The 25,148-nt window shown below is 32.9% G+C and overlaps 1 protein-coding gene across 1 annotated transcript in view; it reads right to left on the bottom strand.

Moving 5' to 3' along the window:
* Positions 1-25,148, bottom strand: part of LOC106469086 (amino acid transporter AVT3B-like) — a 103,222-nt gene that overhangs the window by 28,965 nt on the left and 49,109 nt on the right. Inside the window, exons 5-9 of the mRNA XM_022397495.1 lie at positions 23,517-23,600; positions 15,605-15,674; positions 8,446-8,510; positions 3,053-3,119; positions 201-249 (exon numbers count right to left, since the gene is read on the bottom strand). Of these exons, the coding sequence (XP_022253203.1) occupies positions 201-249; positions 3,053-3,119; positions 8,446-8,510; positions 15,605-15,674; positions 23,517-23,600 (335 nt within the window). The remainder of the gene's footprint in view (positions 1-200; positions 250-3,052; positions 3,120-8,445; positions 8,511-15,604; positions 15,675-23,516; positions 23,601-25,148) is intronic.

Here is a 25,148-nt window from a genome sequence, read left to right as displayed (position 1 = left end):
TCACAATTAACTATTCATTTTTATTCCTAACCAAAATGTGACTTTCTGTGAAGAAAAGTTAACAAAGAGGCCTAAATCTATTCCTTGACTGGCTACTACTACTCCTACAGTAAACTAGTTCTACCAAGTTCAAATAAGCAAATGTAATGTTTAAATAGGTGAGTTAATTACACTTTAAAACATCACTGATAATACTCTACCTTTTGACAGATTTAATGTGATGATTTCATTAGTCTCTGGTCCAAAAGACTGTGAAAAAAAGAAAGAAATAAATCTAATAAATTAAAATTCATACATGTGAACTTTGATTTGTAAACTATTAATTAAATCAAACAGTCAGTAAACACCCTTGTTATGTTTAAGCAATACTTTATGTTACATAAACTTGTGACTGTATACTTAAAGTATGGACATAATATGTATTGAATGATGTTTGCATGGCTGAAAAACTTGCCATGAATTTTTAAAATAAAAAACAATCATTTAGTTGAATAATTATTGTTAAAAGTATAATACATTTATAACTAAATTATGTACAAGTGTATATCACTGTTAATTTTGTCTGCCTAGTTGTTGTTTAGGAAGGAAGCACAAAAACGTATGAAAACCAAAATGTGCATAAATTGGGAGAACTATCACATTTGTGTAATAATTATTTCTTTTCAATAGTATTCAATAAACCGTAAAGTTAACAGAACAACTTTAAAAAGTAAGGTAGGTAAAATAAGTGACCAATACTCTAAGACAATCTGTAACTTCATCATAGTATATGCAATGAAATAAACTGACTAATTATTAAGATTTTAAGCCAATAAGCTGACGTGAACCTTAGAGTCAACAGTTTTAGGGCTGACTAACTAAGAACATATGAATCATCTAACAGAGCTACTGAACCAGTAAAGCCTACAGTTCATTCAGTTAGGACATAAAACCAGTATAATGTATGAGTCAGCAGAATGCCTTGTAGGTTGTTCTTATGTCTTTTTGATCAGTAGAGTCTTTGAGTTGTCCAGTAAGTGTTTCAGGACCAGTAGAGCCTATAGGTTAACAATTAAAACTATTGGACTAATACAACTAATTCACCTTTAGGCTGTACTAGTCCAATAGTTTTAATTGTTAACCCATAGGCTCTACTGGTCCAATAATTCTAATTCTTAACCTTTAGGCTACTGGTCCAATCATTGTAATGGTTAACCTGCAGGCTCTACTGGTCAAATCATTCTGATGGCTAACTTACAGGCTGTACTAGTCCAGTAATTCTTATTGTTAACACATAGGCTCTACTGGTCCAATAGTTCTAATTCTTAACCTTTAGGCTGTATTAGTCCAATAGTTCTAATTCACCTTTAGGCTGTACTAGTCCAATAGTTTCCAATCATTCTAATTGTTAACCAACAGGCTCTACTGGTCCAATCATTCTAATTGTTAACCTGCAGGCTCCACTATTCCAATCATTCTAATTGTTAACCTGCAGGCTCCACTATTCCAATCATTCTAATTGTTAACCTGCAGGCTCTACTGGTACAATCATTCTAATTGTTAACCTGCAGGCTCTACTGGTCCAATCATTCTAATTGTTAACCTGCAGGCTCTACTGGTCCAATCATTCTAATGGTTAACCTGCAGGCTCTACTGGTCCAATCATTCTAATGGTTAACCTGCGGGCTCCACTATTCCAATCATTCTAATTGTTAACCTGCAGGCTCCAGTAGAGCCTGTAGGTTAACAATTAGAATGATTGGAATAGTGGAGCCTGCAGGTTAACAATTAGAAGGATTGGAATAGTGGAGCCTGCAGGTTAAAAATTAGAATGATTGTACCAGTAGAGCCTGCAGGTTAACAATGAGAATGATTGGACCAGTAGAGCCTACAGGTTAATAATTATAATGATTGGACCAGTAGAGCCTACAGTTTTAACAATTAGAATGACTGGACTAGTACAGACTATAGTTTAATAATTAGAACTATTGCACCAGTAGAGCCTACAGGTAAACAATTAGAATGATTGGACCAGTATAGTCTAGGTTAACAATAAGAACTATTGAACCAGTAGAGCCTACATTAAGAATTAGAGCTATTGGACCAGTACAGCCTATGGATTAACAATAAGAACTACTGGACCAGTAGTTCCTATAGGTTAAAAATTATAATGACTGGACCAGTAGAGCCTACAGATTAACAATTAGAATGAATGAATCAGTAGAGCCTGCAGGCTAACAATGAGAATGATTGGACCAGTAGAGCCTACAGATTAACAATTAGAATGAATGAATCAGAGAACCTACAGATTAACAATTAGAATGAATGAATCAGTAGAACCTACAGGTTAACAATTAGAATGAATGAATCAGTAGAACCTACAGGTAGAATCTATACGTAAATAATTAGAACTACTGGACCCGTATAATCTATAAGTAAATAATTAGAACTATTGGACCCGTATAATCTATACGTAAATAATTAGAACTACTGGACCAGTAGGAACCTATATGTTAATAATTAGAACTATTGGACCAATATGAATCTATATGTTAATAATTAGAACTACTGGACCCATAGAATCTATACGTAAATAATTAGAAACTACTGGACCAGTATGAACCCATATGTTAATAATTAGAACTACTGGACCCGTAGAATCTATACATAAATAATTACAACTACTGGACCCGTATAACCTATATGTAAATAATTAGAACTACTGGACCAGTATGAACCTATATGTTAATAATTAGAACTACTGGACCAGTATGAACCTATATGTTAATAATTAGAACTACTGGACCTGAAGAGTCTATAGGTTAACAATTAGAATGACTGGACCAGTAAGAACATGAGCTACCAGCTGGAACTACTGTACTACTAGAGCTTATGGTCAATGATCAAGAAAAACAGTTGCTATTAGTAACTGAGTTAGGATTATGTTTGAAATAATAATAAATTTAATAACTATTAGTAAAATTCTTGTTTAATGGCTTTCTGAAGAATTTTTTCCATTCATTTTGGAATAGAGAAAATATTTGTATAATAGAGTGCAAAAAATTTCACTTACCATATAACCTGAAACACCAAAGGCTATGTACAAGGCAGTTGAAAAAGAAATTGTAATGATAAAATATCTGAAATGAAATTAAAAGCTTTATAATAAATACTAAAGTATATATGTTTAAAATCATCATTTGAACTTTCAAATACTCAAACTTGCAAAAATGTCAATTTCACATCTAAAAATAGAAGTTCAATTTTCAAATAAATTATCAAGTGGCTAAAAAAGCAGTTAAATTTAATGTCCATTACATAGTTCACATATTACCAGTGTGATATTCAAAATATCACACACCAAAGTTCTACATATGATTACAAGGAGAAACACAAAATGATTCAAAACACAAGTATTTATATATCTTAAATAAAGATGAATACCACAAACTACCTCAGTTATCCTTTTCTTAAATGAATTTCTAATGGAAAAGTCAAACATCTCTATATATTAAATAATGTATTGCTGAGCAAATGAAATATTCACTTAATAATTTTGAAAGCAGATCCAAGTCTAGAGAAACTGCTCAGCTGATACCAGGCTTCCATCAGTGGGTGATGTTAGCAAAATTACACTGCTATGAAAATATCTAATTCTAGAAACATTCTAGGCACTTGTAATGTCACCCCCCCCCCTGGGATTTTCAAAAAGAAAAAACAACTGAATATGCACAATTATTCTTCTATGTTATTAAAAAATCATAAGGTAATGTTATTTGTATTTGTACTTCATAATTTTTTCAAACTTGAGTTACTTGACCCCCTAATTTTTTTATGCGGGTGTCCTTGATAGTGATTATTTTCATACGAGACAAGATTTTCATTCTTCGCAATAGTAAAAGTAGAGATATCTACTGTTTCATAGGATATACATCATTTTAAAAAATTTGATCATCCCACAATTATTTTTCAAATGTACAGTTATTATTTACAGGAAGTGGCTAGCAATTTTTAAAAATTTTTCTTTTTTTAAAGAAAATCTGACACAAATATGCTGTAATTTTAAAGCAATTAGCATATAATGAAAAGAAAAATAAACATATGATATATTTGCAACAATGTTTCCTAGTGGTAAGTGCTAAAGAGTTTTTATGAAAAGGTTGTAGGTCTGAACCTCAACCACACGTAATCATTATGTCCTTGAGCAAGACACTTTAAGCCAAACTTTGTATCAGGTTACTTTGTTACAAAATGGGTACCAGATAATAACTGGGGGTCAATATGCGATGGAATGGCATCTTGTCCAGGAAAATTTGTCACCTGCTTGTGCCACAAGAAACTGGAGTTGAGCATCAGCCCTAGGTGTTTGTAAGATACAGAAAGGACTTAAATAACTAGTAGTTATTTAAGTCCTTTCTGTATCTTACAAACACCTAGGGCCGATGCTCAACTCCAGTTTCCTGTGGCACAAAGAAATATTTACTTCAATGACAAATGAGGTGCATTAGCGTATACACACAAGCACCTAACATAAAAAAGGCACAACCCTCAACTCTGATTATAGGAAGGGTAAAACATTCCCCACCCACACGTTTTAGTGTACATACGCTATAATTAACAACTATGTTAGACTGACAAAATGATCATGATTATTATTAGATATTTTGAACTAAAGGTAATATCAATGCTATTGACAAGTACTTTGAACTGTTGTTTATAGTTACCTTTAAGAACAGCAATCCTTGTTCTTTGTGATTTAACATCAAAATGTTTCATTCAATTTTCAGTCTTTTAACCACCAACCTTCCAATAAGGTTACACACTAATGAGTATACAGTTAACTTAGTTTAATACTAATACCAGTACATGTAGGTGGACTTAAAACATGCATGGTATTCCTCTTTACCTAAGAATAAATAACCTACCTAGTAAAATAACTAACAGAGAATTCAACAAGAAGAAAAATCATCAACCCAATATATCAAGAACACAGGATCCAGCAAACTGTAAAACCACAAACTCAACACACCAAGAACAGAGAATTCAACATACTGGAAAATCATCTACCCAATATACCAAGAACATAGGACCCAGCAAACTGTAAAACCACAAACACAACACACCAAGAACAGAGGATTCAACATACTGGAAAATCATCAACCCAATATATCAAGAACACAGGACCCAGCAAACTGTAAAACCACAAACTCAACACACCAAGAACATAGGACCCAGCAAATTGTAAAACCACAAACTCAACACACCAAGAACAGAGGATTCAACATACTGGTTTACAGTTTGCTGGGTCCTGTGTTCTTGGTATATTGGGTTGATGATTTTTCCTCTGTTCTTGGTGTGTTGAGTTTGTGGCCTATAGAGGAGGTTAAAAAACTAACAGTAAAAATGTAAGATACTTTTAGAAATGATAGTAAAGTATTAACTTTACCTATAGAGAAGGTTAAAAAAGCTAACAGTAAACATATAAGATACTTGTTGTCCTTCATATTCCGTTACACTGACGTGTTTGACAGCTTTCACTAAGCTGAAACATTTATAATGTTAATTACCCACAGCTTATTAGATACAATAGAATGAATTTCCTCAAACTGCATTTTGAACATGTCATCAAATTCATTCGGTTTTGTGGGAGATTCAACAACATTTGTGTAACCAAATATGGGCTTAAATGTGTTACAGAATATCATAACCTTCTTAAAACCTTCACATCTACATTTTAATTTCTTAGAAATTGTTTTATGTAATATTGAACCACTATAGTGTAATGACAACTAAACATTTCACCTCCTGTTGGTCTAAGCTCTTACTATATATTTAATATATCCTGTATAGTATAACATCTCTTCATCAGTTCAGTTTTATTAGTTTTTGCTTTGTTATATTCGTGTTACTGTTACTTCCTTTTCTAAGTCATATCATTCGTTTTGAACTTTTTCAGATCTCATATATTTACTTTTTGGTTGGTAATGAGGATTTAATTTAACTACTTCCTGTTGCCTGTTCCATGTGTTAAGTTAAAACTGGGTTGTGACCTGACCCCATAAAGTAGTCACCAATGCTGAAATCTGTGCTCCACCCTGGAGAAGGATCCCCACTGGTAAGATCATGCACCAAAGCAGGATGTATGGAAATTTGAACAAGAGATGAAGTAAACTGTCCTGTTGAAGAACTGTGGAATAGTTGAGAAGCCAGTGTTGAAAATGAAAAATGTAGACAGGACACGTCTACTCAAGATTCCATGGAGTCTGGAATTCCGCAACATAGCGTATCTGAGAAAAGGAGCTTCTCCAGGATCTCTATGGACCGACGTAGGAAGGCAAACACCCTCCAGTAAGGCATCTCTCTCTCTTAAAGATCCCAGCAACAAACCAACCAAGATACCAAGATGAGAGCAGAAGCCTATAACCTAAGTAAAAGTGGAAGTCAATAAATGGCTAAGATTCTCCAAAATTTGAGCAGGGGATCTATGATAGGCCTCAGACAACAGTTGCAAACAAGATAAAAAATGCAAAACTGTGGTAAGGGACAGACAAATTCTGGAAAACTAAGATTGATTAAGATAAATGGTGGCATCTTGTCTAGAGTCCCAAATATGAAGTAGAGGGTCTAACCTCTGGGAGTCCAAATAAAGGTTCTCCAGGTGATGGAAAGCCAAGGCATGCTTATCCAATAAATGAGAACAAGGCATGGCAACACCCTCCCTCAATATATGTATAACTCTCCTTACAGCAATTTTTGGCAAAGGTGGAAGGATCAGTTAATCAAACAAACTAGTTTCTCCCAATAAAGAATGTGAAGATTCATAAGCCACATGAAATATACTCAAAACATTACAAATGTGGCAAACTAGTTGTAAAAAGGGTGCAGGAAACAGAATATCCATCCAAGGTCCATGAGTAGCTGTCTGAGCAAAGGAAGGTACTGGAAAAATAGAGTCTAAATTCTCACTAGTCTGCCATTGATCTACCACAAACTCAGCCTCAGAGCCAACAGGAGAAAAAGCATCAGACTGCATGTATGACTACCCCTCTGCATATAAGAAACCGTATGTCCTCTGCAAAAGGTGCCCCACTCCTCCGATGCCCTGGCAACATTACACTCATGAGGTGGTAGAGAAGGGGCATTGGAGGACTGTGTCTGAGATGTGAACATGAGTATTCATATTTGAAAAACATTCCCAAATTTTTTTATTGTGAAATCAAAAATATAAACAATAAACTTAAATAATTCAAAAGAACAGTTGCAAATTTAGTATTAGCACTGGTGAGAAACACGTAAGACCATCTTCAAAATTTTTGCCATTGAGAAAAAATGAATAAGAAAGAATAACGAGGAGCTTACAAACGGATCAGGTATAGAGGGCACACTGATGTAGGTGGGGAGATATAGTGGGGTATAAAGACTGCAGCAAGTGAAGAAGAATTCGTACCAAGGCTTAGATGAGCCAAGAAGAGAATCTTTCATTGAGATAGAGCTAAAGTGTGAGAGGAGGTAAGTGTGTTTTGGAATTCAGTGTTTGTTTTGTATATTTAAAGGTTTCACATAACACATGCTCAAGGAAGCCACTGATTTCATTCTAGCTGCCTTTGTTATTCATGAGTGGATAATACTTGTTCTGCCTAGGAGACAAGTTGCTCAGTTATTTGTTTTCTCTTGAAAAAAGAAGTTATAGGAGGAGCTGATTGAGTTATTTAATACTGTTAAGAGAACCGATAGTGTTGATGCATAATTTTTTTGTACTTAATGGTGAAAATGCTAAGACTAGAGGACACAAATATAAATTTTGGAAGATAGGAGTCATCGTCAGCAAGACTACTTTATTTTTCTAACAACATGGTTGGTCTTTGGACTGAGTTGGCTTCAGATATAGTAGATGCAGTAAAAGAACATGTGCACGAGTATACTGATAACATTATGTTCCTGTACTACATGGTCTGATATATACTACATGTACAATTACACTGATAATATTACATTCCTACACTAATTTTTACCTTCTCATATTGGATTAGTGCAACTGAAAGTTAAGTGTCCTTAATTTAAGTAATGATCATTTTTTTGCCATTAAAAAAAAATTAAAATACTACATTACGAGAGGAAAAGATTACATAAAACCATCCAAAGAATGATTATTTTAAATCTTTTATTTCAACATCAATCAATTTTACTGTCAGTACATGTAACTTATAAATATCATGGAGTAATGAACAAAACCTTATAACTATCACTTATTTGTATAAATAGGTTGCTGAATACACTGTGAAAGAATACTCTATGCTACAAATACCAAAACATAATGTCTTTACAACTGTTTAATGGTATTCAATATATGAAGTCTACAAAATTACAATGTACAAAAGCTCATACGTTAGTAATACTGAAACTACTTAATTGACATACAAATAAACAGGCAATGTCTTAAGAGAAACTAAACAAATAAGCACATACCTATTAAACAAATGTCGAACTCCTTTCAAACAAGAAGCTTCAAGAGAAAGAATCATTCCAGCACCCTAAGAAACAATAATAATAATATCTAAGTTTGCACAGTAAATTTTAACAAAAGATACCTTATTAACTCTTGCAACAAAGTCAGTTCAATTAACTGTCCTTCTAACCATTTTGTACTTGTTATAGTTTCCATACTATAACTTTTAATACATTTTGTGTTTCTACACAAAACTTAGCAGACTTTTAGTAAACATTACGAGTCTTTTGTACACAAAAATCAGATTTTTTTTAATGGAGTATTTTTACTAAAGATTTGTCCATGAATATATATAGTATTTCTATATACTAGTCTGAGTGCCAAGTGATTTCCACATTAAGATTAGAAATACTTTTCTTCATCTCAAAAATCTCAAATTTTATTTGCATAATCTCTGAAACCTCCTAAATAAATTCCAAACGTTTTTTCAGTAAAACTTTATATTTTATCTGTTATTTTCTCTACTCTATATTTATACAAGGTTGGTCAATTTGACCAACCTTATAACCACCAAGAAAAAATTGAAAAAACTAAATTACCCTTTTTTCTTTCCAGAATGACTTCAAACTGTAACATGTAACTACATTTATTTGTCCTTAATAGATTTACACTCATAACAATATACACGTATTTATACTGAGATTTTACTGTTTTATTGCCCTTTGAACCATGTTTCACTAATATTGATAATAATACTAAATCATTCTTGTGTTAAACTAAATTAAAAATGTACATGTAGATGGAGCTTATGTAAGAATGCAAGGATAATGCCACTAAAAATGATTAGCATTTATTGTATCTTTATAAATCTGGCCATTAATTATTAGCAAAATAAAGAAATTTGGAATCTTTTTTAACTAGGTTTTATTAAAGTGTTTGGTTAATTATTATACTAGTTAGAAATTTTGATTTTCATTGGCTAATGTTCAATAACTGGCTCCTATTTCTAAATGTAACCTGACAGTTATGAAGAAGTTAAAATTTGCTTCCATTGTTTTCTTTTCATGTCTAAATTTCTATTGAAATCAAATGGTGTCCATAAAGTTGATGTTGTGATTGTTAGTCTAAGCACAGAATATAAGGACATATAATTTTTTATATTCCAGTCTTTGATGTTGGTCTGTGATTATTCATACATACATAAGGTGACATTTCAGGTTCTCTAACGTATCCTATATTGTGTTACACTGAGTACCATATATATATATATATATTTTTTTTTTTTCTGGGAGTCAATGCTTACAGACATGTTCTGTGATGACAGAATGTACATGGATGTGGTCTATATATCATATAATTCATTTTAATTGCTCACAATCTGGAAGATGGATTTCTCATCTTGTTATAATAGACGTAGTGGGTATGTCAGCATCTATGTATATATCCAAAACTCCTGTGCCATCTATTGAATGGCACCACAAACAAAAAATCCATAAAACATTTTACATTTTGGGTATTCAAGATTCAGACAATTAGAAACATTACTGTGGTATGTGCAATAACCATTTCTTTATAACAACCACAATTTTAAATAAAAGTACTCTCCTTACAACAAGAACATGACTTTCACCAGCACTGTACATGAGGGTTTGATTATATCTTTATTGGTGTAATTTTGAAATGTAGTAATGAGAAACTGAAGTTATTAAAAAACTATTATATAAACGGTATTTATAAAAAACATTACAGTTTAATACTATGATTGGTAATTCCTAGCACAAACAGCTGCCCGTAGGGAAGCATTTCCACAAGTACTTAGAACTGCTGGTTTCATTGATGATTTATTTTAACCTTAACAGATACTTGTTCTTAATTAAAATTGTTTTCAAAATACTTTAGTTGTAATCAACATAATTAATTTACATGTTCTCTATTCTTTGTATTAAAGTTTTTGTAATTCAACATAATTAGTACTACAAATTCTCTATGTTCTGTATTAAAGTTATAATTTTCCCAATCTGAAAATGTATTTCCAAACATACTTGCCTCCGCTGACACATGTAGTTATTTCTCGATTTTCATCTTTGCCATCTACACATCGTGTTCGCTTGCTCTAGTCTTTATACCATACTTGACTTCCCTTGGTAATATCTAATTTGCAAAACTTTATCACATGCCATTCACCATGCTGGCTCTTAGTGGGAGGAAGGGAGGGAGAGTGTCAATGGAGGTAAGTGTGTTTGGAAATACATTTTCATATTAAGAAAATGATAAATTCCATAACACCCAGAACTACAGAAAAGTGAAAAGGGTGGAATATTACACAAGTAATTATGATGGGCCAGCCCCAACCACGCAGCTGAGGTTCCATAACTCGGGGCTGGATTTAAGAGGCCATGGTACTCATATCCCCCGTTGGTGGCAAGGGCAGTTGGACTGCAAATATATACATCTTTGTGATAGGATCTCCACCAGCAACCACAGAACAATGCATTTCAAACAACCAGATTTACGAAAGAAAGCAACACCAAAGTGGATAATCCTTTTGATCAACCTGAAGAAGTCCAAAAGGCAACACCCAAGCTTGAATTAACAGGATCATATATGCCATACTCCACCCACTGATTAGGAGGAGGGACCGGTGCAAGAGAAGAACAGACGTACACCCCGAAAGCATCCACAGGATACTTCTGTAGATGATAGCGTTAGATCTGAAGATCCGTAAAGGGGAACCACACCACTTCTAATCCAGGTATAATCTTTGCTCATATGTGGAATGTGTAAGAAATCATGGCAGAAAATGAGAGGAGCACTTTTGAGTGAGAGAGAATGTGGTAGGAAAGTGATCCAAACCAGAGAAAAATATACTAACTCAATCACACAATAAGAAAACTGGGTAAACAAGGATGCATCACTTAGTAAGTCAGCTACATCCAAAATATCCTCACAAGGTACCAACATCGCTCGAGGGTAGGATGAGGATCATAACATTTTCACCTCAAATCCAAGAATTGAGGAATTGAGAACCACTCCAATTCTTGGGTATTACACAAAATTAGCTCTAAGCTATATATCCAGGAATTTGACATCTGGTATCAAAAGGAAGTCTATCACATGCAATCAACTTCTGTGACTGTGAAACAGGTCAGGACCATCCAAAAGGCAATAACATTGATGTAATAAGAGAGAATGAGAGAGAGCCAAGGATAAAACTGAAATAAATCCAACATATCCCTACTGTGACCCACAACACAGAAGGAGACATTGAGGAAGGAAGACAGACAACCCTAAACCTGTATGAGGACTTATGTTGATTGGTTCACTAAAAATCCAAAACAAGCCTGCAGGGTACCAATATCCACACGAGGGTAGGATGAAGGACTCCAATCGAAGGGATGAGCTGCATTTTGATGTCTCACTCTGTTGTATGGTCAATCACAGATCAGAAGATATTACATTATCTTTACTGGCAGAACACCACTGTCCTACTCTGAACTGAATGTTTATAGCCATCTTATGTGGAACCCATCCAGCAGAGTGCCTCCATGGTCGACCATCCCAGTGGCTTGGAACTGGTAAGGACTTCCATACTCTGCTAGAAGAAAAGGAGGGCTGAGAATGCATTGGAGAGCCCAGAGGAAAGTTGACACCTGAGACAGTGCAATGGGTGATCACAAAACCCTATTTTGAAAAGCAGACCATACCGATTTATTAAATTGAGGCATGGCAGGGATGGGCAGCTATCCCCTTCTGCTTTACCCATGAAGTCCATGGGTGGTATGGTCCAAGACGGGCCAATTTAGAAGCAAATATCACAAGGTTGTACACCTACAAGTGATCTTGTGAAACACCCCATCTCAGAGGTGAGCATGCAAAGCCATGGAAAGGAAAGTGCAGATTTAGAGTTAAAGAACACCTGGTCAAGCACCACTCGCCACAGAGTGGAATTCATGTAATGAACACATGAAAAATGGGCCCCTGAAAGAAAGGAAAGTATTAATAAAGATTTACACAGTGTCAGAGTCACACTGAAGTCTGAAGTACAGCCACAGGTAGAAGGCTTAAAACCTGAGAAAGCCAAAACCATGATATGATGTAAATAATGGGAGATGAACATGTTAAGGTTGGTCCACATGCCTAACTGTAGGATTTCCTCCAAAGACAAGAAGCGAGAGAAAAGACGTGGTGTCAGATTTGATGAGAGGTAACACAGAATAAAGTATGGTGGGAAGGGGACAAGAAGGAATAAGCCAACTGGGTCAAACAATGAACCCAATTGGTAACATCTCTGGATGAAGAGGATTGCCATGGGATAAAGAGACAAGAATGGGAACTACGGAAGGAAGCTGTGCAGACCATATAACAATGAAGGGAATGCATAGGACATAGAAGTCTATGCAGATTGGGACATGGGTAGAGATGAGAAATAGAGGGAAAGAAAATAGGCAACAAAGAGGAGGAAGCGGAACACATGCCGATGTGTGAGTCTTGTCCAACCATCGAAGGAGATCTTCTACAAGGGAAGGAAGAAGTCTTATAGAAGCATCAAAGGGATCCCAATCCCAAGCAAGGTTACAGGGATTGTGCACAGCCCACTGAATGGAGCACATGGCTGAGGGGGATTAGTGGTGTCATAGAAGACCGCATCCCCCAAAGCGACAGAACCTCACGTGCAGAAAGTGAGGGATCAGATAGGGCATAGTGAACTGACAATTCCATAGAATGGAGTTGGAGAGGAGAAGGTTGGGCCTGACTGAGGTGAGTGTTAAAAAAGACACCCAAATGCACAAGGTATTGGGTAGGATGCAGGAAGGACTTCTCCAATTTGATCAACCAGCCTACCTGAGCAGCTTCGAGAAAGAGCTGACAAGTATGACTGACCGACTCCAGGGCCAGAAGTAGCCAGCCATCCTGTTTTTAATGGCAGATATTTTACTATTTCATGTACATGGGTAGGTTTATGACCTAATCAGGTATAAGCTAATGAGCTGTCTTTAATGACAGATGTTTGACTATTTCATGTACATGGTTAGGTTTATGATCTGATCAGGTATAAACTAATGGGCTGTCTTTAATGGCAGATATTTGACTATTTCATGCACATGGTTAGGTTTATGACACTCATGCTATTATATTGTTGCCATTTGGATTTGCATTTCTTTCTTTCTGTTTTTATTAGCAAACATTATATAATAAATGAAGAAGAACATAAGCTGAAATGTTTTGAAGTATTTTTGAAATGTTTATGCTGAAGAATGGATTCTGAAATGTCCATGTTCTTTATTCTATCAACAATATTATGATTTTAAACCTCTGCCAAACGAGTTCAAATTGTTTTACACTAACAATATTATTCCAACAATAGTCATGTGACACCTGTTTGCATGCATATAGTGGTACACAGTTCAAAGCCTGTTACTGATCAGCATTGCCAAGTTAGCATATTTCCATTTCAGGAGTCACTTTTTCTAGAGATCGTTTTATGGAAAATTTGGTTGGTTTGTCATCAAAGTGGAAGTGGTGGGGTTAGACTTTCAATGCTGTTTCCAGGACATTTTGATAAAAACCATTGATTTTCATAACCTGAGCAAACTCTGATTTATAATATTATGTGCAGTTTTTCTAATATATTTTGTAAATACATTATGAAAAAAGCACAAACACTATTTTTCTTAGAAATCCATTAATCTTAATTTTAAAATATATATTTGGCCTTTACCTAGTCTCCAGTTTATTTACCTTCTAGGAAAGAACATAATAAGTTAAAGTAAGTTCAGTTTATAGAACTTTGTAACAACAGACTGAATAAGAAGTATTTATAGATCGCTAAGCCAATGAATATAAGTAATAATATCTAAAACCAGGAAAGCAAGTTTCATCTTGTGAGAAATACTATGAAACAATCAAGGACACAAATCAATGCATTACATGGGATATGTTATTGTATACAAAGGACATAAGAATTGCTCCTATCCAGTACAAAAACCTTTCCTACAAGATGGCCATGATAAAGCTAAAACTAAGAAAAAAAAGAGTTGGCACATAGTGACTAACTTCTGTGGGATAATAAACCTTCTTGATATTGTTCAGCAGCAAAGATTCTACAAGTAATGGCATAATTTCTCACGAATCACAATTTTATCAGACTTTTGGTGAATGGACCCTGTTCTGGGATATTTTATATACAACCAAAGTAATACAAATTTTCATGTATATAATAAAGAGAAAGAGATCATAAGCATGCAAAAATTGTGATTTGCATGCATATTAGGAGACATCATTTATTGTTTTAATGTCATATTAGATTTGATAAGGAATGACAGTGAAAATATAGTTTGAATACAAAAGAAAAAACATTTGGTATTTCTTTTGTTAAATAGTAATGCAAACAAACAAAACATATGAAATTATTCTGATTTCTCAAAATTGTTTTACAAAAATTGTGTGTATTTGTTATCTGGCCAATCAACAAACTCAAAGCAACATTTAAGTACTTGTATGTTATTTGTACTTTATCTTAGACAGGTTTCCATTCATACCAGTTTTACAATATTCTAATTTATTAGGTGAGTTAAATGGTAGATTTTATAAATTTATGTATTCTTGTTTCAAATAATAATGTGATATAGTAAATGTGATCAGAATTTATGAAAATATATATACTTAATTTTACATTCAAACTATTGTTTTTCTTCCTTAAAATTAGGAAAGTTGTTATATGTTATCATAATTATAAGTGGTACTGTTGTGGTTATAATAGTGTATTATATTTGTACTACAACATGCACGTAGTGATTATATCATAATTATAGTGGTACTGTTGTGGTTATACTATTGTATAAAAATGAGGTAACCAAATTTTGGCTTTGGAGGAGACTTGATAAAACCATATGAATAATGTGTTAGCCACACCCCAACCACAGTGGTACCATGAATTAGATCCTGCACCCATGAGTATTGAAACAAAACTAAAGTTCACTCAGTTATATGTGATTCAGACCCAATGCAAAGAAAAAGATACACATTACTATTATTATTTGTGAAAGATGAATAAAAGCAATTTTTGTGTAATTTTTTAATTTTGTTCAACAAGTAATTATAAATTACTTGAAGAGTTGCTAAATGTCATGTTTATAAAGAAGATTTAAATTGTACAGAATGCTTGAATACTGATCTCACCTCATAACAGTAAATTGCCATTGCAAAAAAGAATGGAAATCCTTTTAGTGAAAACTCTTTAGGATGAAACCTGAAAAATTGGAAGAGAATTAAAATACACAAAAAAAGAAACATGATATAACAATAAAAGGAAACAAAAATTCAGTTTTCTTACAATCAATCAAATTTTTCATTTAAGCTCTCTAGCTGTTCAAATAAAATAGTGAAAATCTTGCTATAGATTTCAGGATTAGAAAGATATTACAAGAAACACAACAATAGTTTGAAGATACAATTTCTTGATAATACTGTTTCAAAAAGGTGAAGTATGAACTCTTATTGTTTACCATTTTTATGTCCTGCATTGTATAGGTTGTGGCAAATAACATTACACTACTTACCTGGAATCACTCCAGTAGCATAACCGTATACATATAGAATATCTGGTGCCGAGTTATTCTAAAAGAATGATGCCTATTCAACACATATACATACAGTTACTGAGATATTAAGTATACAAAAATTATTTTGCTCTTTAAGACTACATGTTTTAATCTCAAAATTCTTTACTTGCTTGTAAAGAGAAATAAGATAATAAATTATTTATTTTTTAGGTTGTGTAACTTACATAATTTGAAAATGGTGACATATTTGATGCAGATATGCCTAAAAACAAACAAATTTTAACTGATTTGTATTTAAGAAGTCTTCTTGAAATGCAAAGTTATTTTGAGTTAGCTATTATACTGAACTAATGTGGACCAACAGAAATATCACATTGCTTGAGAAGATACTACAATACACTCGAGCTTGAATAGGCAGTTTGATGTTTTATACAAGTTCTTCATTTCAATTAGTCAATCTTTTCATGGAAAACATTTAATTCAATAAATCTTGTATCTAACTCTAGGTATCTGTTACTATCGGAACTTAAGACACTGCCGTGAAAATGGTTTTCAATTGCACTAGAGGGTAATGAATTTGAAATATTTCTTTTCATTTCTTCTTGCCTATAAACTATAATAAGTTGTTTGGATACCAAGTGAGGGATTTTTAATTAATATATATTCTGCAATATAAAGGCGTTTATAAATTTAAATGAACATGCATTCAACTGTAGCACTTCTTGGATGTGATTAAGTTTCAGATGTAGCTCTTCATAATTCTGTGAAATTTTACATGCTCTATGCAAGAGAAAATGTAAATTATTTTCTTTTGATTAAAATGATTAAGAACTGTTTGCATAGCAGAATAATCCTGTTTATGTTGGTTTAATGTACTGACTTAACATACAATTATGTTATAATCAAGAGTATATAAAACCTCAACAAAAATATCTCAATTTCATAATCACAGTTCAGAAATGTATAGTGAGTCATCACAGTAAAATAATGAATTTTACAGAAAAGAATCAGTGTAATAGATTTAATCTAACAAAAAATTATAGAAAAGCAAAATAAGATATGAAATTAATACTGTAAGAATGGCAGTCACATAATTCTTTGTTATCTTATTAAAGTCCTTCAAAACTACTCAAATTAATTAATATTTACAGAAAAATAAGCATCATTTGAGAGATTAGCCTGTTCACGGCAGCTGTCACATGTATGGGTTAGACTTTTTACTTTTGTACACTGCAGCTGTTCCATATATGGGATTTCATTTTTAAATTTCCCATGTGAACTGGTAAGTGGCATTTATGACTGTTGAGGCACCAAAGCATTGTTATCAAACAATGGGTCAATCATTTTTTGTCTTTTCTCATCAGTACTCTTTACAACGTCAATGAAATCCCATATATGGCATGGCCACAGTGTAAAGAAGAAAAAAGTCTGACACCTATAAGTGATAACCACAATGAATGGATCAAAGTTTAAGTTACTGCCTAAAATGGCTTATGTTATAGTATATAAGCATGTTATGACTTTCTATCTTCTTATTTTAATATAGTATTATTCTCAATTTATCAGCTATTCTGTGTGTGTTTTCAAATAACATGGTCAAGAAATTGCTTAATTTATTTTGTTCTAGCTGCTTTTGTTCCTTTGTCATTCTCTGAAGCTAAGACCTATTTCACCCATTGGAGGATATGGCTTTAATGTTACATGTTGTGCAAGGACATTGACAGCAGTGTCCTCCAATGGTAAGTCAGGTGATATCTCAAGATTATTACCTCCCATATGTTTCAAAGGGATTGACCTTTGGCACACACACACATCCTGAGAATTTAGTATCTTAGAGTTTAGTACACAATACTAAAACATTTTAGTTAGCCCTCCCTCTCTCTCAAGCTTTCAGTTTCATAAATAAAGCTTAAGTCCTTTCTTTTAAAACAATAATACTATCATCAAGTTTAACCTGTAACCTATTTATTAAACATCTTAATAACTTCTTAAAACTTTAAAGACATAACATAGTAAAGGTGCCATCCTTTGCCCTATCACATTATTTCAGTTGTTTTGTGTGAATAAAAGAGTATTTAGTTGTGTATTTTGTAGGTTTGTGTCCAATCTCTTTCTTTCTCAAACTCAAAAACTTGTTGTATATCCTGTTATTCTATGGATCTTTTGCATTGCTCCATGAACAATTAGTTTTTGCCTCAATAATACATACCACAATATTATAGATTATCTTCTGAACTTTGAAACATTACTATATGCTGTAAGGCTCTTAGGTATATTTTCATTAAAAACAATTATATGCAAAAGTAGTAGCTTTCCCAGCTTAAATTGTTTAAGTTACACCAAATATTATCAAGCATTGCACTAGATAAACTGAATATCTGAAGAAAGTTAGTCAAACAATAAAAGAGACTAATATACTTTAAGGTTTACTCAATGACCCGACTGGTGATAGATTTATTTGTTCACCTAAATGATACCTTATATACATAATGGGCTAAATGGCCAAGTCAAAGACCCCTGTAATCCAGACACAGCTGTCTATAATTTTGAACTGTGGATCAGATGAAAGGTAACCCAGCAGCACCTACAGTTTATAGCAGTTGTTATTAACAGAATAACAGGATTGACTCTTAACATACCCACATATAAATGTTCAAAGTGTGAATTATAGCATCAGTCCAATATACTAACCAACAGCCATTCTAGGACCCATTAGTAACAGAAGTCTTTGAGTTGGTTGGTTCGAGTTTAATGGCACAAAGCAATATCTGAAAAAAGCAAAAACTATCTGTACAAAAAAGTAAATCTCTATAAAAAAGTAAAATGAAAACAAGCTAAACAAGGCCCTAAAAAGCAGGTAAAAAATTAAATAAAATGAAAAAGGCCAATGGCTCCCAAAAATCTAAAAACACAATCAAGCTGGACTGTGTCACCATTGCAAATGACACTGTTCAATGTAAGGAGTAAACTCTTAAAGTAAAATGGTGCCACCACTCACATTTGTAATGATGGCATGCAAGTAAGAAGGTGGGCAATTGAAACCTGAGTGTCACAAAGGGCACACATCGAAGGATCAGTCCCACATGAAAGAAAACAATAAGTAAAAAAACTGTGACCAATGCATAGTCTAGACAAGACTACTTCCTTTCTCTGATCCTTACAGAAACTAGACAGCCAAAGAACAATAGTTGGTTTCATTTGGAAAAGCTTGTTATGAACTTGCTCATCCCAAATTGACTGCCAATTGATGCAAAGCCATGCCTTGATCACAGGACTGCAGTCCATATAAGGGACAGGCACAGCCGTGAAAATGCCAGAGTAGACGGACTTAGTTGCAGTATCATCAAGCTCGTTCCCATGAATACCAACATGGCCAGATATCCTGACAACTGGATAGAAATGAATGACAGAGAAAATAGGGCCAGTCATTTCTGAATATCTATGAGAACAGGGTGAGAACTCAGGCAAAGCAATTCCAGGGCCATTAGAGAGCTAAGAGAGTCAGTATAAGTAGTACAAATAGTGTAGTGCTTAGCTTCTATGTGATCCAAGACCAGAGAAATGGCATACAACTTGGTGGTGAACACAGAAACTGAAGCAACCATTGAGCCACAATAAACCATGACAAATTTCACAGAGTCACCAGACTTAGAACCATCCATAAAAATGGGAACAGAAGAATGGCTTGAAAAGATGTTTGGCAAAGAGAAAACAGAACTTCCAATTGGGAGTATCCATCCTCCTCAAATGACTCAAAGAAAGATCACAGGTGTGGATGGTAATGAGCCATGAAGAGATGGGCTGATTATTGGACTCAGCAACATCATCTAATGACAGATCCAACTCTACCAGCTGTGCCTGGATACCAAGGCCAAATGGAGGAGTGGTAGACCATCGATTCTCAAAGAGCAAAGCCCACTGAGGAAGGAAGGCACAACTTCAGATAGGATACTGGTAAGGATTGCAGCTTGATATAAAGAAAGTTGCAAATGTTGGAGGTTAATTCCCAAATGGCACACATGATCTAATATGGAAAGGCTTCAAAGCAGGACACAAACCAGCACTAGTTCGTCAATTAAAAAAAAAACGAATACATTCTTTCTGTAAGAACTTGCATATTTACAATGACAATCTGTGGAATATTAACCTGGCCAAATAACAAGCACTTTCATTTCATTTCTAGTTCATTATGAAGTTGTCAAATTAAATGGTGAATTATATAAAAATAATAATAAAGCTAACTCTTGAAGATGTAAGATATGAAACCATACACAACTACCACTATAAGCAAGTAAAACAGTTATCAAAATCTGATTGTAGCATGTTGTATAGCTTGTAAACAGCAATGGTTTATAGGGAAGTAGATGTTTACATGATAATATCAAAATTCAGCATCCTAATTTAGCTTAAAATGTAAAAATGTTTTAACCCCCACAATAGAAAGTTAATTCATCAAATTAAATTGTTAGTCATCACTATTATTCACTGAACAGCTGGAATGTTTCCCAGTTTGCCCCCAAAGAAGAAGAAGAAGGTCCACTTTTTGGAAACAACTAGGCATTTCATATTCCTAGAAATCAGGAAAGATCGAGAAATACGATGTAATATTAAAAATTTTATATTTGATTAATTTATCTGATTCAGTGTGAAAAAACAAAAAAACATCCTGTTGCATGTAAAGTCAGTTTCTGATCTTTTTATATCTATTAAAATGAAAGACTGTATCCCTACATAACAGTGATATATAGGAACCATTGTATCAAGTGTAACTTACTTTATGAGCAGTCAGTAAGGAGACTGTGCAATTGATTTGAAGAAACTAACTATTCAGATTCAACTGAGAAATAAGACTGTCCAAACCATCAAGGCTGGTACTTTTACTTCTGGTTTTCAAACTTCATGTCAAGCGAGTTTATATTCAATACTTAACTGGTAAATGGTGTCGGATTTCTTTAGCTTCTTATTTTTGTTAAACACTTAGATGAATTTATATAAAACACAGTAACAATTCCCTAAACAACTCACATTGACATAATATGATACCTGGTTTTAAGTATCAACATTTTAAATTAATTTTTCAATAATACTGCTGCCTGTTGTGAAAATCATGAACATAAACCTTGTTTGGCTACTTAATCCTAGAATTACTGATTGGGGACATTTTAAACACATTTTTGCACAATTTTTACACGGGAATGCTTGTATGTTCAAGACTTTGTTGATTACAGGAATCCTAACAGCATACGAGTCAAACAAACAAATTTAAACAAGATCATCAATATTGCAATTAAGAGTATTTTCACCCAATTTCTTTGGTCAATTTTTTTATACTGATTATTGTAACAGGCAAACATTACCTAATATGTGAATTCCACTGATAGTAAATGGTATAAATGCAATATAAGCAGTTTGAAAATTAAAGTACCTTGCTGTGGTAATTAATATTCATTCATTTCCAAAACAAAAACTAGCATATTGAATTCTCTAAGAAACATGGCCCAGGGTAGCCTAATTCTTATTCTACTTTATGATAATTCCTAGAAAACTGAAAATAGTGAAACTCCTGTTACAAGGTTTTATATACAAGCACAGACATATATGTGCATTCTATTATTCACAGTATTATTTATGTTAGTTTATAAACCGACAGTTACAACATTTAGTTTCTGTTTCTATTAGCAGACACAGTATTAGTTACTCTATGCTGTAGCTGTTCTTTACATATGTCTGTTTTATTGCATTGTGTTTTATAGATCAAAAACAGAGTCTAAAATCAAATGAAATTTAGGTTATGAAAGAGGGATAATAAAGTTTGCTTAGTTAACAAAAGCCACTAACTTCTTTACTACAGTAATTAAATACCCATTTTATAATGCTGTTTAACTTATTTCCAGAAAAACAAACTACTAACAGATGTTACGACATCTGCATTAAAAATATATCATATTATACTGTTTACATAACTAGTGATCATGTTAAACATGTTAAACTGTCAGAACTGTCTGAAATATGGTACAAGTAATTTATTCTGGGACAGGTAAAATTTTAACTTCAATTTTTTCACTGGAAAGGCTGGTTTAAAAACTTTGCAATTTCTCACAAATAATTCTCTCAAGCATTGGGATGATGCAGGTGATCCAACTCAGTATAGTAGCTATAGCAGAGATGAAGTTGAATAGGTTTTATCTTTTTTATATGGAAATTTAAACCAGATATTGATGAAAATTCAACTACTACTATTCTACAATAACTGTAATTATTAATGCTAATTTTTATGTGAAAGTAAAGAAGAATGCAATATAATGTTAATAATAATAGTGTTTTTTTCTGCAACCTATGTATTTTATTAAAGTAATATAACTTTATGTTTATTTTCCTGGACAGTTCACCCTATAATTATTTTCATTTAGTCATAACTGTTTTATTTTGACACCCAAATTTGTATATATATATATATATATTTCTCATTTTGTTCTTAAATCTGTATATTTCATTAGATGATAATTGTTTACGAGTGAAAAAGAACTTCTAACACAATTTCACACACAAATGATTATAATACTTTCAAAACTAATTCAACAGTTCATGTACTATGTAAGCAAATGACATATCATATAAGCAACCCTTGGGCTTGTGTTGACGTATTCCAATATAAAAAACTGTACAAGTCCTTTTAAATAAAGTCCAATGACACTAGAGCATTAGCCAATTATCTATTCTTAAAGATTTAATAATAAAAAAAACAGAAATTCTAAAACAAAAATTATTTATAGTATCCACACCACAACAAGTGTACTAATGTTCTAAATTGATGTAAATTGTCTGTTAAGAGTGCTGTTCTACTCCTGGAGAAATATTATTAGTGGGGAAGACCCTGTGTCTTACTCCTATCCAGATTCATGGTTTGATACAAGTTTCAGAAGCTACTCAGATAAATAATGTAAAAGCCCATTTAGCTGTGTGGGAAATGTCAACTTTAAAACAAAATAAACTATTTTTTCTTTTAATTTTGATTTAATATATGCATGTACCATACACACAAAATATAAAGGCAGGTTACAGGGAAGAACCAATCTTTTTCATATGAGCATAAAAAAATGTATTTTCTAAGTTGCTATATACCATAACTATACATCTAAATATATGCCATAACCAAGCACATGCAATTTAAAAAAAACAAAGAAAATAACATAAAATATTTAAAAACTGTTGCAAATAATTAATACAAGTTTTTATATTCAAAAATATTTGAAAAGAAAACATGACAGAATTTATTACAAACAAATATAATACATGACAATTAATTATGACACAGTTCCAGTTAATTTTACATTATGGCTAGTAGCTGTCTTGGACTTGCTAGTTGGGAAAAAGGATTAACAACCATTTGCTAGAGTCTTCAAAAGTTAAGGTTGAGTAGGATCTGAAAATTTATTTTCTATTAATTTTTGTTCAAATTTTATGTTAGTTACGTAAGTTAACAGAATAAAAAAGAAAAAAAACAGACACCATTTTTAACATCAACCTACCGTTTCTTTACAGAGTGTATGTGCTCAAAATCAAACCAGAACACAACTGAGAAGGCAAACAAGTTGGATACTTGAGCAAAGAAACTGTGAGGAAGAACATTAACAATGAATTTATGACTGTAATATCAGGGTCAAATCTGCTTATTTTCCATTATTAAAATCTTACATCAGGGAAAAGAACATGCTAGGTTACAGCTATAAAACTATCAAGGAAAGTAAAAAAGCTCTTAGGTTTAGTAAACACAGTAGATTTTGTTAAAAGATTATCATAATTTATAAATAAAATAAAACACACACAATATTGCAATTTAGTACTTACCAAGAAACAGTTTAAAATAATCCTGTATTTCTGCAAGCTCCCCAATTATCTTAGTAAATTTTAGTATAATTCATCAACACACTATTCTCCCTGAGTCTGAGAAGTTTCTGAAACTCTTTAAGTATACATTTTAAAAGCTTCAGAAGTCCTATTTATCTCTTAACAACAACAACAACAACAAAAAAACAAACAAACTTAAAATGAACCAGAACCTGAGCATTACAGCAGTTTTATTAGAAAAGAAAACTGTTCTCAAGTGAATAATTAATAGGTTAATGTCTTAGATTAAAAAACCCAGGAAACAAATCAGGTTACTGTTAAACTCACTTGCAAAAAATCAAATTTCACTGTTTCATCGATAAGTTGCATGTAAAGGGGAGTAAAAACTCTTGAAGAATATTTATATTAAAAATTTTATAATTTTGTTACATGCAAGAAACAAGGATAGTGCTAGTACAATTTACTATGCCAGCTAGAACAAATGATCCAATTGGGTGTAGCCATAAATATGCCTTGAAAATGTCATCAATTTACACTAACGAGTTGCATGCTTCATATAGTCCTTGAAATTCCTGTATTTGATCACTAAGTTTTCTTTTAATATTTTGCAATTTTTTTTTATCATATTCATAACTCTTGTAACAATTTTATTTTTAAACACTTAATAAAGTTAGTTTTACATATGTGATTTGGTGCATCCTATTATATTAGTTATCTTCAGTCAACCAATAAAATATGTAAAATCTTGTGTTAATCCAAGTGATGGTCCCTTTTTTCTAATATATGTGAAAATGATGATTTAAAGTAAGTGTAAATATACCACACTAAAGGGCTAGCTTTAGATATTTTGTCAACCTAGGCATTTTGAAAAGTTCTCTATAATAGATCTTCTACACCATTATCATTGATAAACATATATATATATATGTAACATTACATTAACACAGTGTTGTATCTTCTAGTAAACCTTTACATTTTTAGAATTAAATTGAATTTCAAATATATACTTTACCTCTGAAATATGAAAAGCCTTTCCTTCTTGATTTTTCCTCATTCTATTAATAACCACAGGACTACAATTTAAATGTCCTTGAAACAATGCCAAACATGTCTGAACTTACCCAAAGTTCCCCCCCCCCCCCCCCCATCTTCCAAGTGACTTTTTCACCATGCTCCAGATTTTGTAGTTGCAGTCAGGATGGGGAAGCACACATCTTCCTGTTGTGGAAAGATGGGTGGGAATGCATTTCTGAGTTAAGTACCTGTTTGAAATTCACTAAAACTCAAAAAGCCAGAGTACCAACATTAAGATA

The sequence above is a fragment of the Limulus polyphemus genome, unplaced genomic scaffold (genome assembly GCF_000517525.1).
Source record: "Limulus polyphemus unplaced genomic scaffold, Limulus_polyphemus-2.1.2 Scaffold3291, whole genome shotgun sequence".
NCBI lineage: Eukaryota > Metazoa > Arthropoda > Merostomata > Xiphosura > Limulidae > Limulus > Limulus polyphemus.
Note: the sequence above shows the minus strand (reverse complement) of the source record. Positions and strands in the feature narration are given on the sequence as shown.